The 22,846-nt window shown below is 62.4% G+C and overlaps 2 protein-coding genes across 16 annotated transcripts; one reads left to right on the plus strand and one right to left on the minus strand.

Annotated features, from left to right (window-relative positions):
- The first annotated feature begins 602 nt into the window (after positions 1-602).
- On the plus strand, positions 603-19,261 carry RHBDF1 (rhomboid 5 homolog 1). Of its 14 annotated transcripts, none has more exons than XM_070232548.1 (19): positions 617-802; positions 1,379-1,579; positions 12,164-12,304; positions 12,374-12,504; positions 13,447-13,660; positions 14,084-14,293; positions 14,365-14,487; positions 14,558-14,715; positions 15,231-15,488; positions 15,602-15,713; positions 15,839-15,913; positions 16,018-16,179; positions 16,778-16,878; positions 17,036-17,099; positions 17,467-17,561; positions 17,802-17,877; positions 17,950-18,050; positions 18,177-18,330; positions 18,565-19,261. In XM_070232548.1, exons 3-19 carry the CDS (start codon positions 12,188-12,190, stop codon positions 18,982-18,984), a joined length of 2,571 nt encoding a protein of 856 aa, XP_070088649.1. In that variant the 5' UTR covers positions 617-802; positions 1,379-1,579; positions 12,164-12,187; the 3' UTR covers positions 18,985-19,261. The 14 variants fall into 14 exon arrangements, with proteins under 14 accessions (XP_023472542.2, XP_070088649.1, XP_070088651.1 ...); XM_070232544.1 differs by lacking the exon at positions 1,379-1,579 and adding an exon at positions 12,777-12,881 and having other exon boundaries at positions 664-802; XM_070232546.1 differs by lacking the exon at positions 617-802 and adding an exon at positions 12,777-12,881.
- A 398-nt stretch (positions 19,262-19,659) lies between these two features.
- Positions 19,660-22,839, minus strand: SNRNP25 (small nuclear ribonucleoprotein U11/U12 subunit 25). Of its 2 annotated transcripts, none has more exons than XR_011424221.1 (5): positions 22,610-22,728; positions 21,650-21,740; positions 21,298-21,403; positions 20,662-20,893; positions 19,660-20,207 (listed from the first exon to the last, which is right to left on the minus strand). XR_011424221.1 is itself a non-coding variant. In NM_001433555.1 (5 exons), exons 1-5 carry the CDS (start codon positions 22,649-22,651, stop codon positions 20,150-20,152), a joined length of 372 nt encoding a protein of 123 aa, NP_001420484.1. In that variant the 5' UTR covers positions 22,652-22,839; the 3' UTR covers positions 19,660-20,149. The 2 variants fall into 2 exon arrangements, 1 of the variants encoding a protein (NP_001420484.1); NM_001433555.1 differs by having other exon boundaries at positions 20,662-20,736; positions 22,610-22,839.
- Between the last annotated feature and the right edge of the window lie 7 nt (positions 22,840-22,846).

Here is a 22,846-nt window from a genome sequence, read left to right on the forward strand (position 1 = left end):
CCTCCGGCCAGTGACCAGCCCAGGGGCTGAACTCCAGCCCAGACCCAGGCAGACTGCCCCCAGGGCCCCAACCAGGACTTCCTGCGGAGGGAGGGGCAGCAGCCTTCCAGCTGTTTGTGGCACTGTGTGCTGCTTCCGGGGGTGGGCAGTGTGTCATAAAGCCAGGCTTGGAAGTGACTCGCAGCCCTTTCTTTCCTCCTTACCCCCTGCAGCCATTCTGCCCAAACAATGACACCCCTTCCTGCCTTCCTGTGTGCCCAGCCCCACTTCCCTCCTCCCCTCCCCCAGCTCCCCCCTCCAGGAGGGAAACTGAGGCCCCAGTTGGGCCAGGTTCCCTGGTAGGGGCAGAGGCTGGGTGGGTGCTGTTTTGTGTTAATTTTTATTTGGATTTCACAAATGGTGCCAGGCCTTGCAGAAAACATGGGGAGTCCACACGTTCCCAGAGGGGTGTTTTATCCCCACCTTAGGAAGAGGAGAGAGAGGCCAGGAGGGCAGCCCTGGCTCCCAGGAGGAGGAGGCAGGGCCGGCGCCAGCAACCCACTTCTCCAGATGTTCGGGCCTGAGTGCCGGGGCTTGCGCAACCCCTGCACCCCCCCCACCCCCCACTTCCTGGTTTGTGGTCTGAGGCCCCACCACAGGCTGGAAGTGGTGGGCTGAGCATTCCCACTGTGGCCTGCAGGGCCGGCAGGCGGGCTGAGGGACAGAAGGTGGTGCTGGGCAGGAGGGGCGTGGGCCGCCTCCGTCCACGTGCCTGCTGCCGGGCTGGGAGAGGCTTATTGGAGGATGCCAATGGAAGATGGAGGTGAGGACACCCTCGATGCTTTGAAAGGGGTCAGCGTTGGGGTGGGCTGCTCTGTGCCCTGCAGGGAGGGCTCACGGCCTGCAGTGGGGCCGTCAGTCTCGGCGGCCTTGAGAGAAAGGACAGGGGCTCTACCAGCCACAGAGGCCAAGTTCCAGCACAGCACTGTCCCAGGGCACCCAGCTCACTGGCTCAGTGTCCTGTCTAACGTAGGGAGGGCTGACACAGTCGATGGGAGAGTCGGGTCAGAGTCCTGCCTTGGCTTCTCAGCAGGGTGGCTTCTGGCATCCTGACTGGCCTCCTAGGCCCTCGGTATCTGACGGGCGCTGGGGGGTCAGAGGCTCCTTGAGTGGAGAGGGAGCAGGAGGAGGTGTGTGGGGGCTGCATCCTCCTTTCCTGGAGCGTGCTGCCAGTGCTGCTGGGCCCTGGGCCCGGGTATTTTTGGGCCCCCTTGCCATGCCCTGAGACAGAGGGAGGGGCAGCTGCCTCAGAAATAGCCAGTGACTTCAGGCCCCTGGCTGGCTTGGCCCACTTCTGCCTCCTCCCCAAATAGCGGGGGGCTGGTCCTGGCCCACACAGGCTCCCCAAAGCCCAAGGACTGGCCAGCCAAGCTGAGGAGGCCCGGGTGGCTTGCAAGGACCCCTGCTGGTCAGGGCTCCCACCCGCTCCAGTCCCAGAGTGAAGTCTGCAGCCATGGGGGCCGTCCAGACACCAGCCCATCCCCAATCATCTGCCCACGTGCTAGGCAGTTGCAGCTGATTTCCGCGTCTCCAGAACCAGGTAAAGAGGGAACAGAGGGACCAGAAGCTGGGTTTCCGTGTAGGGGGCTTGTCCACTGGAGCACAGGGCAGTGGGGCAGACATGAGACAGAGCGCACGTGTGCACGCTTGTGTCTGTGTGAACTGGGTCCAGGCCTGAGCACTCATGTGTTGACCCTCCTCGGCTCACACTGTCCTTCTGAGGCTAGGGTTTATGACAGAGGCTGCTGCGGACCCCACTGGAGCTCGAGACCTGAGGGGACCTTTGGAGTAGCCCAGTGAACACAAAGGGAAGCCATTTACCTGTCACTGGACACACAGACAACCCTCTCTGGGCAGGGAGCATGGTGTTGGGTGCTCTTGTCACTGAAGGTGACTCCTTGAGGGGTCTCATCTGTGAGGCAGCTATGGCCAGGGGTCCTGGCAGTTAGGGCTGAGTGTCTGGGTCATGGAGCAGGTCTCGGTGGCGCCCTGCAGTGTCCACTGCAGGAGAGGATCTGCCAGCACCGGATGCCCAGCCGTGACATGCTTTGGAGGGGAGCCCAGTTCCTGGTCTCCAGAGATGACACTCCCGCTGGCCCTGACAGCCCAGTCTGGGCATCCGGGTGGGTGGGGCTTGCTTATCCCTTGCAGGGATGGAGAATGCCAGGCATGGAGACACTGTCCTATCTCTGGCTGAGGGCCTGGCATGGGAGGGATGGTACTACTGGGCTGCGGGAGCCCTGAGCATCAGCGTCAGGCAGCCTCCCTCTTGTCTTGTGTCCCCAGTGTATCTGTAGTCACCCCCCCAGTGAAGAAAACCCCCTCTAGCCCCTCCAAAGCTTTCATTATCTCCCTCTACCTAAGGATCGGGTTGATAGACCTGTGTTCATAGAGGATCCAGTATGTGCAGCCACCACTCTGTCCTATGGGATGGACGAGCACACGATCAGAGGATTCCGTCCCTTGCCCTTGCCTGTAAGTTGGCTGCCACCTCAAGTTGTCAACTTTCTTTTCTGTGTAGCCAAGGACAAGGACACTGGACACGGCTTGCTGACCATCATAGCAACTGTTCAGAGAGGGCCAGTGCCACCAGGTCCCAGGCCAGCAAAGGGCCTGAGGACACATCTGTGGGCCCTCTGAGGCTTGAGGGGCTGGGCCTCACGTGCCCCAAGGTGTTCTGGTCTCCAGTGGAAGGGTCCTTAGGAGACCTGTGGTCCCAGTTCTGTTTTCTCCAAGGGAAGAAGGGAGACCACCGTATCAGCTACCCAGAGGAGGCCTGGGACCCTCCGCCACTCACAGCTGCTGGTCAGACTTGCCTGTTCCCTGCCATTGTCACCACCCCCCCCCCCCCCCCGACTCCCAGGTGTTTCTCTGGGTGGTTGGGACCCACCAACTCCTGCAATGGCAGGAGAGAGGAATGCTGGGAAACTCACCAGCAGCCTCAGCCTAGCACAGATGGGCCCTTTAGTGTCTAGCTCAGACAGTGCAAGAGAGGAGCCCTCCGTGGCAGTGGATGGGCCAGAAAGTGTGCAGGTTTCAGGGGCTGCAGGCCCAGCCTGGCCCTCCAGTGCCCGGGGAGGGCAGGCATTTGGGGGGAGACAGGGACCTGGGGAGGGCATAACTGCTCTGATCCTGCCTTTGTTGTGGGTGCGAGTGTAAGTGTGCATCAGTGTGTAAACACACAAATGGGAGTGTACGATTGTGGTTGTGTGCCTATGTGTAAACGTGAGAGTGGGCATGGAAGTGTACAATTGTGTGTGAGTAGATGTGTGTGAATATGAGTGAGCATGAGTGTGAGCGGGTACAGAGCGTGGTGTGAGCGCGTGACCGCGTGAGCATGTGTGTATGAGTGTGGGTGTATGTGCGGAAGTGCGAGTGCTCATGCGGGGCTGGGTGAGTGTCGCCAGTGTGGGCCTTTGGAGGAGGCTCCTGGTTCCGTTTACGGAGATCCAGGGGCGCTCCCTGTACCCCTCCTCCTTTCTCAAGCACAAGGCCAGCACTCACTCTGGAGTCCGGGAGTGGCTGAGGAGCTGGACTGTCGTCGGCCGTCAGGCTCCCTCCAGCCGGGCCACCGGATCCTCCCTCCCTTCCTTGGCCAAGGCGCTCGCAAACCCCAGCCACAGGTGTCCCCGCGGGCGGGCACAAGGGAGAGCGGAGCCCAGCGGCCTTCCGGGAGGAGGTGGCTCGGGCCGGGCGGGCCGTGCGCATTCCTGAGCCCTGAGTCAGCGCGGCCGCCCCCTCCGGCCGGGCCCGCCCCCGGCACGCACGCCCCTCGCTCCATGGCATTCCGGGGCGGGCGGGCCGGACGGGCGGGCGGGCGCGCGGGCGGGGACTCGGCGCGGGCGCCCTCCCGGCCGGCGGCGGCAGCCCCTCCCCGAAGCCCTCAGGACCCCCGAGGACCCCGGTGCCGGCGGGGCGGCGGTGAGTGAGCGCGGCGGGAGGGGTGCGGGTGCGGGTGCGGGCGCGGCGGGCGGGCGGGATCCGGGGCTGCATCCGCTGCGCGCGGGCCGGTCCTCTGCCCAGCGCGGCCGGAGCCGCTCGGGCCGCCGGAGTGGGGCCGGGCTCGGGGTCCGGGTCCGGGTCCGGGTCTGGGTCCGGGGTTCGGGCAAGTCCCCGCCCAAGGCGGCCGGACTTTCCTTCGCGGAGTTTCCCGAGCCGCCCGCGCAGGCGGCCCAGCCCCGGATTCCTAACCCGGCGCGCGCAAAAATAGCCCGTGGCCGGATTAGCACGTCCTAGCGGCCTGACCGGGCCGGACAGCTTGGCTCCAGCCCCCGCCCAACAGCTGAGGGTCCTGGGAGCGGGAGGGCTCGGTCGGAGTCGGGGGTTGTCCCCAGGCTCCTCGGAGTTGTCCCCTCCCCCCTTACGTTTTCCTTCTCTGCCTCCACCGGCGGGTGGTGTCTCCAAGTCGAAACTCCGGCTCAGAGGGTGGGACTTTTCGGGATCGCCCCTGTCCCAGCCGTCCTCACTGGGGATGGGAATAGTATCAGCAGGAACAGCAGGAGCTGTGGAGCTGACAGTGGGGGCCGGATCCCCCTTCCGCTTCCGAGCCCCATCTGCCTCATCTCTAGACGGTGGAAGTGCAGTGAGCCGGGAGCTACTCCCGAAGACGCCCTACCGTGCTCAGTGGTCAAGGGGAGGGGCCGGGGCTGAGCCTGAGGCCGCTAGAGGTGCTTTGGAGCAGGCCTCTTGGCTGGGAGGTGGCAGGTCCCCGGGTGCTTAGGGTGCAGGGGGCGGACCCCGCCGTCTGCCCTGCTGGGGGCCCTTCTCTGGGGCTGTGTGGGGAATGCGCAGGGGGTGCCCCAGCTGTGCCTGCCCAAGGCCCAGATGGTCCTGACCGAGTTCCTTCTTGTATGTGTGCAGCTTGGGGTTGTGTTTGTGTGTGTCTGTCTGGGTGGGCGGGGCCTGGGTCTGGAGGCCCTAGCCCTCTGCCCGGGAAGGCCCCCGCCTTGGGACTTCCTGGCAGAGAAGATTCAAGGATGAAACTGGCTTTTCAGGTTTGGCCCAGCTAGATGCTGGGTTCTCCCCACCCTGATGGAGCCGGCCCCAGCCCCCTAGCCCCCACCCGGAGGTGGGAGGAAGCCGGGGATCAGGACGGCTGGCTGGGGCCCCAGAGGTCCTGAGGCTGAGACCCCTGCCACCAGGGGTTGTTCTGGGCAAGCTGAGTCCTTTTCCCTGACAACAGGGCAGGGCTGGCAGTGGGGCACAGGAGTCGAGTGGGCTCCGATGGGAGGTGCCAGGCCCCAGGCCCTTTCCCAACCCCTCCAAAGCAGCCTCGATTGGCCAACTGGCCTCCCATCACACAGACAGGCTGACAAGGGCAGCAGAGCTGGAGCATTGCTATGACCAACATCCCTCGTCCCGCCCAGCGTGCGTTCCAGATGGATCCCCGCCCTGGGAGCTCGTGTTCTTGCCGTACCTTTGGTTCAGAGGGAATCCCCCGGGTCTCCTGCCTTTCGGGGCCCTCCCTCAGTTCCACCTGTTGCTCGGGGCACCCCCATTGCTCCTCTCCTGGCATGTGAGGGGCTCCCCCACACCAGCTCCGGTTCCCCCACCTCGGTGTCTGTGACGGGATCGATTTTCTGTGCATGGATCAGATTCCTTCGCTTCTGCCTCTTCTCTGGTGGCGTGTGTTGGAGGGCGACGCCCTCTTCTCTGACCTGAAATGCTCCGGTGGAGTGGGTGGAATAGGGTCCCAGAGGGGCCTGACAGCCCTCACAGCCTGAGGAACCCTATGGTCTGCCCCCTGCCTGGGCCACCCTGGCGGCTCCTGGGCAGGCGCAGACCAAAGCTTTGAACCCCTTGGAGGCTCAGCGACCTCAGGTGGTGACTGGCCTCTCGGAGCCTCAGTTTCCTTATCTGCAAGGTGGACACAGAGGACCGCTCCCTCCCAGGGGTTGGGATAGGTCAGTGGGATCAGTCAGGGTCAGGTGACTGAAGGCATTTCTGCTCTGATAACGGACTTCGGGGACTTGGTTTCCCCTCCATGGCCTCTCTGATACCGTCCGGTGGCTGGTGAGTTCTGGGAAGTTCGCTAGGCCTGAGGGTGTCTGGGCACCAGGGAGCACGGGTGTGGGGTCAGTCAGGGGCACTTCTGGGGGCTCTGACTGGTGATCAGGCTGGGCATCTGCCTCTGGCCAGGTGTGCTAATGGGGTGTGGGCCTGTGCCCTCTGCATCTTGAGGGGCTGCTTCCATCCAGCATCTGCTGTAGCTCAGTCTGGGCCCTACCCCCTTCATTGTGTGGCGTGGACAGGCCCTCCGACCTCTCTGAGCTTTGGGGCTCCCCGACCCTCGGTGTGTCCGCCCCTGTGAGCCCCAGTGAGGTCAGGGGCTTGGATTCTGGTACCCGGACTGTGGGTCGTCTGCGCCCTCTGAGCCTTTGGGCAGTGCCCCTCCCCAGGGCTGGCGTTCCCTTCGTGTCCGGGGTACCACTCTCCAGGTCAGGGCCCAGCTGCGGTTGTCAGGGCTTCTCACAGGGCCTCCCGCAGGAGGAAGCCCCCTGTTCTGGTCTTGGCCCTGTGCATGCTCGTTTGGGGTGGTGGCAGGTGTTGGGTGACGTGAGGAGGCAGGGATCTGATGTGTCCTCCTGGGCACTGGCAGAGGGCACCGTATGGACCCTCAACCGGGTCTCAGGCCTGCCCTGCTCCCCTGCGAACCTCATTTCTTCCACAGAAAAGTGGAGGGGTCGCTGGGAGGGTTTTAGAGGTTGAGGGCTTGGCTAGTATCATTCCCGACATGATGCCATTTACAGATGAGGCAAAGAGGCACAGAGAGGCCTGGTGCCTTTCACTTTGCCGCATAATAGCACATGGTGGAGAAGGCCTGGATTCTAGGCTGTCAGCTGCTGATCTCCCCTCCCAGGGAGACCTGGGGTTGTGCATGAGACTAAAGACTGAGGGTTAGAGATCATGGCTGTGGGGAGGCTGGAGGAGTCAGCTCTCCTGGGACCGTGCTCAGGTGAGCTGGGGACATGTCTGGGCACATGTCCACGGGTGGGGCCCAGTGCTCCTGCTGACCTTGGCAGTCGGCCGTCCCCTGGGCAGGGCAGGGCCTGGACTTGGAGGGTCTGGTCCTGAGGCCGGGCCATCCACTTGGCCTCCAGCCCCCCTGCCAGTGTTGTCCTGTGTGTGTGGGGCAGTGGTGAATGCTGCTCACGCCTGAGGATCCAGCCACTGGCCCCGGCCACTGTCCAGGTGGGCCAGACCTTCTCCCCAGTCTTCTCCTGCCTCTTGGCCACACCGTCCCACCCTGGGCCTCTCTGAAGGGTCCCCTCCCTGGCCCCCGTGGCCTGTGCTCTGGTGGTACACGTGCTGGGCCCTCTGACCCGGGTCCCCGGCCCTTTCTGTGGCCACCCTCCTCAGCGAGCCCCACAGGAGGTCGCATCACTAGCCTTTCTGGGTTAGATTCAGCTCCTGCTTCTTGAACACCTGCTTGTGCCAGGCAGCTGTGGCCCCTGACTTTCAGATGGGGACACTGAGGCTTGCCTGGGGCTGCAGGGGGTGGAGGTGAGCGGGGTCTGTGCACTGCATCTTGGGCCAGGCTCTCTTCCCTCCCTGGCCTCTCTGCACTGGCCCCTGCTTCCTGGTCCCTCCTGCACCATGCACAGTGTCCACTCGCGCTCAGGGTCTCCAGTCGTCCACAGAACAGGAACCTGAGTCAGTGGGACACTCCCCTGCTCCTCATCCAGCCCTCTGCCCCCAGGCTGCGGCCACTCCCGTGCTTCTTGCTGCCACTTCACACAGCCCTAGTGGTCCTGTGACCCTTCAGGGCCCTTGTCCTCGGCCTCATCGTGAGTTTGCCCCGCGCTTGTCCTGAGCTGCTCGGAGCACCCGGGGGGCAGCGAGGGTGCAGTGCTATTTCATGCCTCCGCTGGGCTCACCTGCAATGTTTGCTTCGCTGGCACGTCCCACTTCACTGCTAGATGCCCCTTTGGGTGTCTCCTGATGGGGCCGGGCCCCGGGTGGGCAGTTGTGAATGTTGCCAGTGACTCAGATGCTCTGTGACCCGGGCGGTCCGACCCTCCCTGGCCTGCGGTTTCTCCCTGCACTGAGGGCTCAGCAGAGCGGACATGCTGTTGGGACTCCCCCCGAGGAGCTCTCTGGGAACAAGAGCCCACTGTGCGCCTGGGGGAGGCCTGGACACTGAGCCACTGTCTCCTCTGGGCGGACACTGTGCCCCTCCCTGGCCCAGACTCTTTGTCTGGCCTGGGCCTGCCCCTCCCCCAAACCCTCGAGGCCCACTGTGGAGCCCCCACTTTGTGAATCCCACCCACTTGAGGCCCAGATGGGGAACTGGATACACAGGGGCAGGGCAGGCCGGGGCCCACAGCACTAGGGCAGGCTGGGCCTCCTGGCGGCGTGTGGGCCACAGGGCACCCTCCTGCCTCTGCCCCAGACACACGAAGGATTGGCTGGAGGTGAAGGACACCAGGAGATCTGGGTGTGCAGGCAGGGAGCTGGGCCTCCCTCCTGAGCTGTGCGGCTCTTGTGTTCTTGGGGTGAACTATGGGCCCAGGCTGGCAGGGCCAGGGGGTGTCCAGCTCGCTGTGCACTTTCACCACTTTCTTCCCACCTCTTTGCTGTGCTGTTCCTGCCCTGACCCAGTCATACGGTCAGCTCCTCCTCCCAGACCCAAATGACGGGTGATCGTCAGGGATCCTGCATCACCCAAGACCTTGGGGATAAGCCCCTGCTAGCCTGTGCTCCAAACTGACCAGTGTTTACCAATCAGTGGCTCCGGGGCAGACCTGTCCTGGGCACTGCAGACTTGGCAGCGACAGGATAGGACAGCACACACGTGGGTGAACTCCTGGGCTGTGCCAGGAGAATCCCGGTCCCGGAGCACCTGTCAGGGGTGGGGCAGCGCGACTGAGGCTGCGGGTCCTTGAACATGTGGGAGGTTGGGCAGAATGCACATGCAGGGGCCGGGCATGGTTAGAGCCAGGTGTGAGGAGAGGCCGTGGTGGGTGGTGGGAGCCATGGAGCGTCGTGGATGTGTGTGGTGGTGTGAGCCAGTCAGCTGGCAAAGGTTCCCAGCTGGTGTCACCCAGAGGTACTGGGCACGCATGGGGAGCTCCTAGAGATGCTGACCCCCGGCCCCTAGGCTGCGGATTCCCAGTGATGACCCCAGGTGCCACTCTTGGCCCTGTTCCTCTCCGGATCTTGCAATGGCTTCATCAGAAGCACTGGCTCGTTTTCCAGGTGAGAATATGAGGCTGCGAGAGACATGTGGTTGTTGGGTGGCATGGGTGGACCGAAGGTGGCGTAGCCACCCCCATCGGAGATGTTAAAGTGGTCCCCATCCTGTCTGGCCCCTGACCCTCAACGCCTTCCAGGGCATAGCACGATCTTGCGGGTCAGATCCCCCTGCCTGGCAGGGCTGACCTGACTGTGGCTCAGGATGCTGTCACAGCAGTGCAGGTTCTGGAAGCCTCTCTCTGAGCACTATCTGGCTTCCCAATGTGCTGGATACTTCCCAACCCCCCAGTGTGTCTGAAATTCCCCTGTTACTGCTTGAGACTCAGATTGTCCTTCCCAGTCATTTCCTTCCCAGCTGGGGATCTTCCAGTCTGCATCATCTGTGAAGGGAGGGCTGGCCAATGATGAGGAAGCCGCCGCCCTCCCAGGATGCTGACCTGTGACCTGTTGATGCTATTGCTGGGCTGTATCAAGGGACACACAGGTCTGGGCTGGGTTTGTCATGTGAGTTGGATGCTGATGGCTGGTCTGGTTCAGATCCTAGAGGGATCCAGTTCTCAGTTAGGATTCCTTCATGTCGGACCCTACCCTACCAATCCTGCCTGCCACCTCCCCCTCCAGGGAACCCACCATCTGACCCCACGTTGTGGGGCTCGGCATGGGCAGGAGGCCCAGAGGAATTCCCAGTGATGTGGGAACAAATGCTGCCCTTGGCCTTTGCCTTGAGGTCAGACTGGGTGAGGGCCGGGGAGAGGGGCTTGGCCCTGAGGGGGCTATGTGGATGGAAAGACCTCTGGGTACATAGCTCAGAGAAGAGACTGGAATGTGAGGGATGGGGTAAGAGCCAGGCATCCCCAAAGGACTCCCTCCCAGACCAGGAACAGTCTGGGCCTATTCCTATTCAATGTGGGCCAGTAGGAGTGTGAGCAGCGTGCTGGGCCTGATCCTGGTTGGTACAGAGCCACAAGGAGTGTGAGCAGTGTCCTGGGCCTGTCCTGGTCGGTGCAGAGCCAGTAGGAGTGCAAGCAGCGTGCTGGGCCTGATCCTGGTCTGTGCAGAGCCAGCAGGAGTGTGAGCAGCGTGCTGGGCCTGTCCTGGTCGGTACAGAGCCACAAGGAGTGTGAGCAGTGTCCTGGGCCTGTCCTGGTCGGTGCAGAGCCAGTAGGAGTGCAAGCAGCGTGCTGGGCCTGATCCTGGTCTGTGCAGAGCCAGCAGGAGTGTGAGCAGCGTGCTGGGCCTGTCCTGGTCGGTACAGAGCCAGAAGGAGTGTGAGCAGCGTCCTGGGCCTGTCCTGGTTGGTACAGAGCCAGTAGGAGTGCAAGCAGCGTGCTGGGCCTGTCCTGGTCGGTACAGAGCCAGCAGGAGTGTGAGCAGCGTCCTGGGCCTGTCCTGGTTGGTACAGAGCCAGAAGGAGTGTGAGCAGCGTGCTGGGCCTGTCCTGGTCAGTACAGAGCCAGAAGGAGTGTGAGCAGCGTGCTGGGCCTGTCCTGGTCGGTACAGAGCCATTAGGAACTGTCGATGGTATCCTGGGCTCAGCCCTGTTTTGGATAGGGCTGGTAGGAGCTGCCAGCCACATCCTGGCCCAGTCCTCGGTCAATATAGGGCAATATATTAGGACCTGTGAGCTGGGTTCTGGGCTGCTCCCTGATTGGCACAGGGCCAACAGAAGCTGTGAGTAGTGTCCTGGGCATGTCCCTGGTCTGTGTAGGGACAGGAGCAGCTGTGAGCCGTGTCCAGGGTGTTAGTGGGTGGGTTACTGACCCCGCAGTTCAGTCTGTTGGGGTCTGAAGCTCTTGGAGGAGGCTGAGGAATTTTGGGGTCTCTGCCCTCCAAGCATTGCTCAGCCACTGCCTGCTCCATGTGCCCCTCTGTGGTCAGGGCACCCTTCCAATCTTGGATTTCCTTGTTTGCAGACTCCTCGTGGTCTTTCTTTGGGGAGGGGCAGCCAGATCTGCCCTGAAAGTGACATTTTGTAAATGGAGAAATAGAGTTCCAAGGAGGCCGTGGTCACATGGCCAGGCAGTGGTGGCCCCCATCACACCCTGGCCTCTGCTGAGTCCTGGGCCCTGCCCCTGTGCCAGGGTGATGGGTCTGGGGTTGGGTCTCAGATGCACAGGGTGGCGGTACGCCACCTTGGTGCTGTTCCTGGGCACGTGGCGCCCCCTGGAGGTCACAGCAGCTCTGTGCCCAGGCGGTTTCACGGAGCAGCTCTCACCCGGGAAGCCCAGTGGCCTCTCCTGTTGAGATGGCCTGTCAGGCACCCTGTCCTGGGCGTGGCGGGCCCTCTGTCCTGAGAGATGGCACAGTGGTTGAGAGTGGAGGCCTGGGCCAGACAGGCTTGAGGTTTGCCCCCTGTACAGACTGGGTGAGCCCCTCCACCAGCCCCTGCCCTCGTGCTCACTCTGGCCTCCACCCTGGCTGTTCTCTGTGCCAGGTTGCCCCCAGCCTGGCTTGCTCCGTCACCTCTTTTAAGCCTTTGCTCAGATGTCACCTTGCAGGGAGACATCACTGCCCCTGGCAACTGTCACGTGCTGTTTTTTCCCTGTCACACTTGGCGTCTTCTAACTGACTTATAGGTTTGCGTGCGTCTGGACTGTGGGCTCCAGGAGGGCAGGGATTTGGGGGTTTCATCCATTTTGGTTTCCTTGTTGCCCCGCCGGTGTGTCCCAGTCACCCAGGAGTGTAGGTGCTCAGATATTGTCACATGAGTTTGTGTCATCTGAGGACCTAGTTTGTGCCTGGCGGTGTCTGTCAGGATGAACGAGGCAGGAACTCAGTGAGTCAGTGCTGAGCTCACAGTAGGATGTCAGCAATGGGAGCCGTGACCACGCTGTGGGGTTATCGCTGCTTCTCCCTCCTCCTGGCTCTGTGCCCAGTGAACCCCCAGAGATCTGTCAGCATTGTTACTGAATAACTCGCCACCCCCTAGGCCCACCGTGCTCCACCTGGAACCATGAGCGAGGCCCGCAGGGACAGCACGAGCAGCTTGCAGCGCAAGAAGCCACCCTGGCTGAAGCTGGACATCCCAGCTGTGGTGCCCCCGGCAGTGGAGGAGCCCAGCTTCCTGCAGGTAGGCCCTGGCCAGCAGGGGCTGTGGGTGCATCCTGTGCAGCCCCCTCACCGTGACCCCGTTGCACAGCCCCTGCGACGCCAGGCTTTCTTGCGGAGCGTGAGTATGCCAGCTGAGACGGCCCACGTCCCCTCGCCTCATCACGAGCCCCGGCGGCCGGTGCTGCAGCGCCAGACGTCCATCACGCAGACCATCCGCAGGTACCACACTGGCCTGGCTGCTCCACGGGCTGGGGGCTGGGGGCTGGTGGGACAGAGGCAGATGTGCAGGATCCCCTTTGGGTACTGGGGCTGGGAATGCAGCCAAGCCCCTCCCATCTCGGCTTTCTCCTCCATCTTGTTCCCCATGTCACCCTGTCGTTCTCCTGCTCTGAGGACCAACTGCTCTCCCCTACCACCCTTCTCTGCCTCCCCCCAGCGCTCGCTCTCTCCTTCTCTGTCTCCCCCTACGCAATGCTCTGGCCCCTGAACAGCCGACAGGTGCGCTTTGGGTGTGTCCACACTCTGCCCCTCTTGGGCCCCCCTGCTGCCCCCAGGGCCCTCCCGCAGCGCCGGTCTCTCTCTCGGTCCCTGCTCAGGTACCGTGGGCAGGGCATGAGTGTGTTGGCATCAGCTGGTGTGTGCATGGCTTGTGACCTCTAGGGAGCTGCCAGCGCTTGTGGCGTTCTCTGGGGCTCCTAATGGCCAGTGCTGACAGTGCTTCTGCATGTCTGAGGGCTGTGGGCACCCTGCCTGGGCGTGCAGCGCCTGCTGCCTGAGTTCTTTGGGGTCTAAGGTTTCGCAGTGCCTGGGGCTAAGCTCTGGCTGGCTGAGCGAAGGGCTGAGCTCTGAGTCTGTCTCTGGACTCGGTGTCTCCCCACAAAAGCCCCCTGTCAGGGATGGGGGAGGCCCGTGTAACATACTCACCTGGGCAAGGCCTGCCGCCTGCGGTTCTGTGGGAATCTGGAGTTGGCTGATTGTTCAGGGGTAGCCAGGACTGCAACCCACTCATCCTCTTAATTAGACTCAGGCTACAGGGACCCCTGACCCTGCAGTGACCGGAGCCTGGGGTGGGGCATGCTGCCTGGGAAGAGGGCCCCTCAGGCCCCTGCTGGGGAGGGGGGAGATCTGACTTCCCCCTGCTGAGTCCCTCCCCTGTGGCAGGGGCACAGCTGACTGGTTCGGAGTGAGCAAGGACAGTGATAGCACCCAGAAGTGGCAGCGCAAGAGCATCCGTCACTGCAGCCAGCGCTATGGGAAGCTGAAGCCCCAGGTCATCCGGGAGCTGGACCTGCCTAGCCAGGACAACGTGTCGCTGACCAGCACCGAGACGCCCCCTCCACTGTACGTGGGGCCATGCCAGCTGGGCATGCAGAAGGTATGCCCGCTTGCCACTGTCTCCACAGGCCTCTCCCCCTGCTCCCCTGGGCTGGGGCTGGGGACATAGCCAGCCTGAGCAGCGGAGGTTTCTCGGAGCTCGTGGTCTGGGAGGGTGGTCAGATGGTCCCATAAAGGTATCTAAGATATTGTCTGGGAAGGGGGTCCTGGGTGAGGGGACAGGGTCCAGGTACTATGGTGCCAGCCTCTAGGTGGGGGAACATCCAGGATGAGCGGCCCTGTAAAGGCACTGCAGGCTGGGAGAGGGCCCCTCTGGGTGCAGTGGGGTGCGGGCGTTACCCACACAGCTGTCCAGGGACCCCTGGGGAGTGAGAAGCAGCAGCTGTGTTTTCCACAGTGGGGTCCAGGGTGGGGAAGGAGCTCCGTGGCGATGACACAGCCTGCATCTCCTCCCATCCGCCAGATCATAGACCCCCTGGCCCGGGGCCGGGCGTTCCGGGTGGCGGATGACACCGCCGACGGCCTGAGTACCCCGCACACGCCCGTCACGCCGGGTGCTGCCTCCCTCTGCTCCTTCTCCAGCTCCCGCTCTGGTTTCAGCCGGCTCCCGCGGCGACGCAAGCGCGAGTCGGTGGCCAAGATGAGCTTCCGGGCGGCCGCGGCGCTGGTGAAGGTGAGTGCAGGGCTGGGGGCTGGGGGAGCTGAGCTGGCCACCACGCTGCATGCTCACCTCCTCCCTGACAGGGCCGCTCCGTTAGAGACGGTACATTGCGCCGGGCGCAGCGCCGAAGCTTCACCCCCGCCAGCTTCCTGGAGGAGGACACGGCGGACTTCCCCGAGGAGCTGGACACGTCCTTCTTCGCCCGGGTAAGAGCTGGGCAGCCTCGCCTGCGACCCCTTGGCCTGCGTCCCACCCTGACCACGTGTGTTTGCTCAGGAAGGTGTCCTCCACGAGGAGCTGTCCACCTACCCAGATGAGGTGTTCGAGTCCCCATCGGAGGCGGCGCTCAAGGACTGGGAGAAGGCCCCGGAGCAGGGGGACCTCACGGGCGGGGCCCTGGACCGCAGTGAGCTGGAGCGCAGTCACCTGATGCTGTGAGTGTGCAGGGGGTGGAGGGGAGCATGGCAGTGGGGAAGCTGGGGTTGGGGAGGGGTTGTGTGGGAGCCTGTGGCTGTGAGGACCAGCCCTGCCCTAGGGCACCATGCCCTGGAGGACTGAGGGAATGGTCCCCTCCTCCACTGGGAGCTCAGCTTGGCTATGATGGCTGGGGGACCCGGGGCTGGGCACCAATCGAGTCTCTGCCACCCACCTGTGGAACAGGATCACAATCCCAGAGCCCACAGGCTGGACAGAATCCAGCCGGAAGCAGGAACTGATGTGGTCAATACTTGCAGGCAAGCCAGGGAACCCCGTAGGTCAGGTCCCCTCCCTGCCATACCCAGAGGGGCTCAAGATGGCTCTTTTACTGGTAAGGAGCAGGCTGAGGCAGAGAGACGTGCAAAGTGTCTTCACCGCTAAAGGAGAGCAAGACAGAGCCTGAAGGTCGCCCTGGTCTCACCCGCCCAGGTGGGGGGTCTGGGGCGGGAGGTGACTGCGCCCCTTCCCCCAGGCCCCTGGAACGCGGCTGGCGGAAGCAGAAGGAGGGTGGCCCGACCGCCCCGCAGCCCAAGGTGCGGCTGCGGCAGGAGGTGGTGAGCGCGGCGGGACAGCGGCGGGGCCAGCGCATCGCGATGCCGGTGCGCAAGTTCTTTGCCAGGGAGAAGCGGCCGTATGGGCTGGGCATGGTGGGGCGGCTAACCAACCGCACCTACCGCAAGCGCATCGACAGCTATGTCAAACGCCAGATCGAGGACATGGACGACCACAGGTAGGCTGTCGGGGGATGCGGCTTGGGGATGCGGCTTGGGGCGGGCCAGGCTGGGGGATGGGGGCGGGGCTCCTGGTTGGGGATGCCCTCTCCGTTGACGCTGCGACCCGTAGGCCCTTCTTCACCTACTGGCTCACCTTCGTGCACTCGCTCGTCACCATTCTGGCCGTGTGCATCTATGGCATCGCACCCGTGGGCTTCTCGCAGCATGAGACGGTGGACTCGGTGAGCCCCGGCGCCCTTCCTGGGCCCAGACCCCTGGAGTCTGGCCTTTCTGGACTCCCTCCCGCCGCGCTCTGGAAGAGGGGACCCGAGTGGGCTCCGTTCACTCGCTCTCCCCAATCTCCCAGGTGCTGCGGAACCGCGGGGTGTATGAGAATGTCAAGTATGTGCAGCAGGAGAACTTCTGGATCGGGCCCAGCTCGGTGAGGGCGGGGCCTGGCGGGGCGGGGCCTAGGTGCTGGCGGGAGGGGACGCTGGGCTGGCGGGCGGGGGCCGCAGCTGCACATCCCGCTCACCCTGCCCGCAGGAGGCTCTCATTCACCTGGGTGCCAAGTTCTCGCCCTGCATGCGCCAGGACCCGCAGGTGCATAGTTTCATCCGGGCTGCGCGTGAGCGCGAGAAGCACTCGGCCTGCTGCGTGCGCAACGACCGGTCCGGCTGTGTGCAGACCTCGGAGGAGGAGTGCTCGGTGCGTGCCCCCGCCCGCGACTCGCGCCCTCGTCTGCACCGCGTGTGCTTGCGGTCACTTTGGGGCTTCACGTGGAGGGGTTGAGTTATCTTTTACCCTGGTTCTCGGCGCCTTAAACCATCTGTCTGTGCCAGGCCCCTCGGGTCGCATTCATTCTTTCTTAGCCCCCAACTCCGTGTCCTCTCCGCCCACATACACCGTGGTCGTGTGTCTTTGATTTGGGCGTGCTCTTTCTGCACGTGTCTGACTTGTTTTTGTGCATGTGTCTTACATAAGTGGTATTGCCTCATTTTTTCCACTAAACAATTAAAAAAAGAGACTCATCCAAGTTTATATTACATGTGGAGGTGCCATAGTTTATGCCAGTTCCGATGTTGGCTACAGGTTGTTTTTAGTTTTAAGCCAATAGGAATTATGCTCTTGAGCCTATAGCAGAATCTCCCAACATGCACACACATTTCTGGAGTGCAAAGCCAGAGGTTGGGTTGGAGGGCCAGAGGGAGGTCTCAGTGGTTTTGGTTTTGATCCCTGCCTCCTGGAGACTGTACTGGGTGAGGGGTGGGCTCTGACCTGAGGCTGACTCCATGTCCTCCCGCAGTCCACACTGGCAGTGTGGGTGAAGTGGCCCCTCCATCCCAGTGCCCCAGACCTTGCTGGCCACAAGAGACAGTTTGGCTCTGTCTGCCACCAGGACCCCAGGTCAGTCCTGCTGGCCCCTCCCTTGCCTCCCTTTGTCCACATCTCCCTGGGGAGGGGGGGGAAGAGGGTGTAGCTGCTCCCTTTGTTGTCGACTTGGGCGGAGGGTGCCAATGCCCAGGACACAAAGCAGGGTCTGACCACATACTGGGTCATGCAGGGTGTGTGATGAGCCCTCCTCTGAGGACCCCCATGAGTGGCCAGATGACATCACCAAGTGGCCAGTGAGTCGCGGTGGGGCGGCTGTTGGGGGGTCACCCTTGTCATATGGGGGGACTCCACACCTCACCTGTTAGTGATGCCAGAGAGGTCCCCATTGTGGGACCACCCTGTGTTTCCAGATGCTATGCCCCTGGGCTTTGCCCCGTCTGCCCAGCCACCATCACTTGCCTCTGAGCAGGTAGTCAGAGCAGGAGACCAGGTGGAGACTGGGAGGTCGAATGACAGAGGGCCCGATTGAGGCTCAGGGTGCGGCAGCCTGAAGTCATTTCCTACCCTAGGAGCCTGTTCCTCTTTCCCTCAACCCCCAGGCATGGTGTGGGGCTCAGGCTTGGGGGGGCCCTGACCCCACTCATCCTATTTGTGACCCAGATCTGCACCAAAAACAGTGCTGGGAACCACACCAACCACCCACACATGGACTGTGTCATCACAGGCCGGCCCTGCTGCATTGGCACCAAGGGCAGGTAGGGGCGCCTCTGCGTGCGTGTGCGGCTGGTCCTGGGCACACAGCACTGCCCTGGGGCTGTGCCCTGCTCCCTTACCAAGTCCCAAAATGACCCAAGATACCATGGGGTGTGGGGTGAGGGCCAAGAGAGGTGGGTGAGGAGGGCTGCAACCTGGGCCTGGGTATAGTCAGGGCTTTCTGCCCGTGGACCCAGCAGTCCTCGCTGGCAATCCCTCCCAACCCTGGCCTGACCTTCCAGATGCGAGATCACCTCCCGGGAGTACTGTGACTTCATGAGGGGCTACTTCCACGAGGAGGCCACACTCTGCTCTCAGGTAGGCCTCCAGGCTGTGTCCCTCCTGCTCTCCCCTCAGCCACGGCGGGTGCTGACCAGCCACTCTGCACAGGTGCACTGCATGGATGACGTGTGTGGGCTCCTGCCCTTCCTCAACCCCGAGGTGCCCGACCAGTTCTACCGCCTGTGGCTGTCCCTCTTCTTGCACGCTGGGCAAGTGATACCACAAGGGCTGAGCAGGGATGAGTGGAGTGGGTGGTCTCAGGGACCCCAGGAGTGGCTGGCTGGGGGTAGTGGAAGGGCGGCCTTCCCTGCTGAGTGCCCCCCATGCGCCCACAGGATCCTGCACTGCCTGGTGTCCATCTGCTTCCAGATGACTGTCCTGCGGGATCTGGAGAAGCTGGCAGGCTGGCACCGCATAGCCATCATCTACCTGCTGAGTGGCGTCACCGGTAACCTGGCCAGTGCCATTTTCCTGCCGTACCGGGCAGAGGTAAGGCTGCCCCCAGGGTGGGGACCCCCATGTGCACCTGCTGCCCAGCATGAACTGGATCCACAGCCAGCACTGTTTGGGTCCCTCCAGTGCCCAGCCCTGGAGCATCTCCATTTGGCTTCTTAACCCTGATGTGTCTGGGCCATGGGAAGTGAGACGGGGACATGAGGCTCTGGGTCCCTGGGGGCCTGCACAGCGCTGCCACCTCACAGCCACCCACACTGCCTCCCCCAGGTGGGCCCAGCCGGCTCGCAGTTTGGCATCCTCGCCTGCCTCTTCGTGGAGCTCTTCCAGAGCTGGCAGATCCTGGCGCGGCCCTGGCGTGCCTTCTTCAAGCTCTTGGCCGTGGTGCTCTTCCTCTTCACCTTTGGGCTGCTGCCCTGGATCGACAACTTCGCCCATATCTCAGGCTTCATCAGCGGCCTCTTCCTCTCCTTTGCCTTCCTGCCCTACATCAGCTTCGGCAAGTTCGACCTGTACCGCAAGCGCTGCCAGATCATCGTCTTTCAGGCGGTCTTCCTGGGCCTCCTGGCTGGCCTGGTGGTCCTCTTCTACTTCTACCCTGTGCGCTGCGAGTGGTGCGAGTTCCTCACCTGCATCCCTTTCACCGACAAGTTCTGTGAGAAGTACGAGCTGGACGCTCAGCTCCACTGAGCTGGCCGGGGCACTGGGGGCTGCATGCTCCCGCAGGCCGGAGCCAGGCAGACTGTCCACCCCGAGCCTCACAGGCCACGGGACTCCACCGACAAGCCGTGTGGGGTCCCGTTTCCTGAACACAGACCTCTTGTGCCTTGTTCACTGCTGTTGAACCGCTCGTCCTTCCGGGCATTTATTACACTACTTCCCGTGATTACCTGCTAACCAGTCTCTTGACGACCACCCCATGTGGCCAATAAATGGACCGGGAGCGTTTTAGCTGCCACTAACTGGACCAGGGCTGCCTCCTCCTTTCTGGTTTCTGGCTGGGGGCTGTCGGGGAGGTCCTTCAGGCCCCTGGCCTGCTGCTCACAATTGCCCAGAACACAGCACTGTCAGGCACACCTCCCTATGGAGTCCCTCAGTCAGGTGGACCCACCTTGCATCCTGTCCTTAGAGTGACTGGCAGGTGACAGTGGGACAGGGCCCGTGGATACACTGTCACATTTCCCCCGACACTCGGAGACGTGCCCCGCCCCAGTCCTGCCTGCCCAGCCCGCAGCTCCCTTGCAGCCCCAGGCTGCCTCCCTTCCCTGGAGCCGGTGGAGCCCCCGCTGCAGGCGGACCCTGTGCACTGAGGCTGGAGGCTGTGCTCTCGGACGCAGACCTGTCTCCCACAAGCGGAGTCAGAAGGCCAGCTGCTCTGCTTTTATTTCCTCCTTGCTGTAGAGATTACAGTAGCAGGGTCATATGGTTTGGGGCACAGTGTGGCCACAGGGCTCAGGTGTGGCCCCTTAGATCTTAGGACTCACCAGCACCGTTCTCTGCCCTTGCCTCCCCTCTGTGGTGGGGCAGCGCCAGTTCCTTCTGCCCCGGGTACTGTGGCTTTTTGAATTGTCAAACTAAGAGGCAAAGAGATTTATTCTGTACCTGGGGCTAGGCCCACAGCCCTGTGGGATCCACCACATGGTTACAGGGTTACGGTGTTTGGGCGCAGCGAGGTCAAGCTGAGGCCATGAGCACCAGCTCACCGGTCCTAGTCCCGAGGGACCAGCGTTCATCCACTTGGAAGCAGCTGGGGTGAGGCCACTTCAACACTCTTCTCTGAAAGGGGGAGAGTGGCCAAGTCCTCCTGCTGAAGAAGAGCTCGGCCACCAGCACAGAGGTGTCCTTGTCTGGAGGTTCATTTTTGCCTCAGCTTTTTGATGAAGGACACTTCATCCCGATTCCGGATACCGTAACTGAAAGAGGACAGGTGTAAGGCGTCTGATCTACAGAAGCGTACGTTTGTGACTCCTCACCTGAGGCTCGTGAGGGACCAGGAGAGAACAGGTGGGAGGAGTGTGGCACCCAGAAGGCAAGGGGGCAGCAGTGGCCGTCCTTGCACTGACCCACACTGTGCCGGCGGGCAGCCCCTCACCTCCATGCACACCCTCCTCTCCCTTCTGCTGCTGCTGAGGAGGAGCAGAGGGCCCTCCCCTCTCCTCTGCCTCCCACTCTCCTAGCACGGAGGCCCCAGGAAGCTCCTCACAGGAGGGCGTCAGTCCAGCCAGGGACTCTCCTGGTCTCCCACATTTCCCAGGAACTGCCTCAAGATTCCCCCTTCCTGGGGGGCCCAGCCGTCTGGCAGAGCATGTGGACTAGACGCAGCGGTCCAGACGCCTCCCTGCAGCTCGGGGCGTGGCCTGAACTCACTCTCGGAGCTTCTTCCTGTCCTCTGTGAGCTTCTCTCCTGCAGAGGTCAGATGGTACGTCCTCCACACGTAGGACCTACAAGACGGGGGCTCAGGTAAACCATGAGCCGGGTGAGCTGGGGACCACTGGGAGGCAGAAACTGTGTGGGACGGGCTCCAGGCGTTCAGCTCTGTGGGGCCCCGGGCAGCCGGCCTCCTCTCTGGGCTCCTCCTGAACGACGTGTGCACTAGGCCTGGGGCAGCGACAAGGAGGCACTGCTCTCAAAGCGCTGTGTGGGGTGGCTGGGGGCCAAACACACCTTGCTGATGAAACAGGTGAGGGCTGACAGCACCCAAGTGAGGAGGGGATGGCGTTGCACCACATCCGTAACTAGGGAGACCACTTCCGGACACACTGCAAGTGCCCTAGGGTGTCCCTAAGTGAAGACACCCAGCTGCCTAGGTGGGGTGATACAGATGACAGAGCATGAAGCAGGACCCGAAGCACAGAAGCAGCAGCCTCAGGCAGGGAGCCCATCGCTCCAGGTGGCATTCGTAGCAGAGCCCAGGTGATTAACAAGCACACATCCAGCGGGCGCTCCCGTGGAGTCCCACACCAACCCCAGGAAGGGCTGCAAGGAGCCACCGCTCCACTCACCAGCTGATGTGCTGAATGCCTCCTTCACGCTCCTGCCTGAGCTGCACGTATCTCTGGATGGCCTTCTTCAGATCCAGGACCGTGGCGTTCTGTACTACAACCACAGCTGCCACGGGGACACAAACCATGATGAAGACCCATGGTGGGAACTGACAGCTACCGCCTCAGATGGCAGGAGGGGAACTCAGGAGCTCTATTGAGCCTTGTTTCTGACCGAGGCTCAAATCCACGCAGGGTGGGCTTGTGGGTGCCCCAACACCCCTGGGCATGGCCCTTGAGCTTCCCACTTCCCCGTTTTTTGCCCCGGGGAAAGCTCAGACCCACCGCCTGAAGGAAGGAGGGCAGCACTTACGCATCACTTCTCCGTCCATCTTGCACACTCGGACTGTCATTGCTTGGCCGTATTCTAGTGCTATCTGGGAATTGACCTCTTCCAAAGTAACCTAGAAAAGACAAAGGGTGGAGGTGGGTGGCCTGGCTCTCTTCACCACCCCAAACAACAGAAAAAAACAAGCTCGTGGTGTCCAAAAAGTGGGGCCATATTTTACAAAGGACAAGACAGGGACAGGGTGCTTGCCTATATGTTAGGGTCTCCCAGTTTCTCAGCACTTGTCTCATGTCTCATCCACACTTTCTGTTTAACGTCCAAACTGGACAGAGGCTCGGGAGAACGGGCATAGAAACAGGCAGGGGAATGAATCTACGTCAGGATCAGCCCCAGGTCCTCTAGCCCAGCGGCTGGACAGGAGAAAGAACACTGGGCTGGTCAGCCCAGTATGAGAGTCCTGGATCACTATGATCCAGGCCAGGGCCTTGGGACAAAGTTGAGGCAGGTGGGCACAATTTACCAAGGCGCCAAAAAATGGTAATGATAAACGTTTCAAAGCAACTTTCAAGCAAACAAGTTAATTTTAAAACTCCATGATAGGCAAAATGACAAGGATTTAAAGACAGGACGGTGCCAAGCCGTATTGAAGCTTGAGAAGAAAAGCCAGTAACACTGATCTTGTCTTTATTTACAATTTTGTTACTCTGTTTACCAGACTTTTTTACACCACCTTAGAGTTTTAAAAATATCGTATTAAAATTTCCCGTATCCCGAACCCACGTGTGCCGGGTTTTCTGGAGCCCCTGTGAATTCTCGCTCGCCTCACCCTGGGCGCGGCCCGGTTAAGACCCCCGTTGACGCCCACAGGCGCCTTCTTGAGGCCTCCGGGCTGCAGCCCCCCAGCGGGACCCCCGGGGGCCTGTTCACGCTCGCCCTGGCAGGGAGCGACCCCGATCCCGACCCCAGCCCCCGGGCCGCGCGCACCTGGATCGGCAGGTCGCAGAGCAGCGGGTCCTGCACCACCATGGCGAGGCCCTCCTGGAACACGTCCACCGCCTCGGAGTGCGGCAGCGCCTCCTCTTCGTCCTCATCCTCCTCCAGCGCCGCCGCCGCCCCCGCCGCCGCCCCCGCCGCCGCCCCCGCCGCCTCCAGGACGCCCCTCCGGCCGATCCGCTCGCCCAGCCAGTCCGTGCGATCCAAGGACGCGCGCGCCGGCCTGCA

This window comes from Equus caballus, chromosome 13 (genome assembly GCF_041296265.1).
Source record: "Equus caballus isolate H_3958 breed thoroughbred chromosome 13, TB-T2T, whole genome shotgun sequence".
Lineage (NCBI taxonomy): Eukaryota > Metazoa > Chordata > Mammalia > Perissodactyla > Equidae > Equus > Equus caballus.

Coding starts and splice junctions, on each gene's coding strand:
- RHBDF1 (XM_070232542.1), top strand. CDS start 9,157: ATGACCCCAGGTGCCACTCTTGGCCCTGTTCCTCTCCGGATCTTGCAA. Junction 12,505..12,776: donor ATCACGCAGACCATCCGCAG/GTACCACACTGG, acceptor GCCCCTGAACAG/CCGACAGGTGCGCTTTGGGT. Junction 16,879..17,035: donor GTCTGCCACCAGGACCCCAG/GTCAGTCCTGCT, acceptor TGGGTCATGCAG/GGTGTGTGATGAGCCCTCCT.
- SNRNP25 (NM_001433555.1), bottom strand. CDS start 22,651: ATGGTGGTGCAGGACCCGCTGCTCTGCGACCTGCCGATCCAG. Junction 21,741..22,609: donor TCTGCGACCTGCCGATCCAG/GTGCGCGCGGCC, acceptor TGTCTTTTCTAG/GTTACTTTGGAAGAGGTCAA. Junction 20,737..21,297: donor GGCATTCAGCACATCAGCTG/GTGAGTGGAGCG, acceptor CCCGTCTTGTAG/GTCCTACGTGTGGAGGACGT.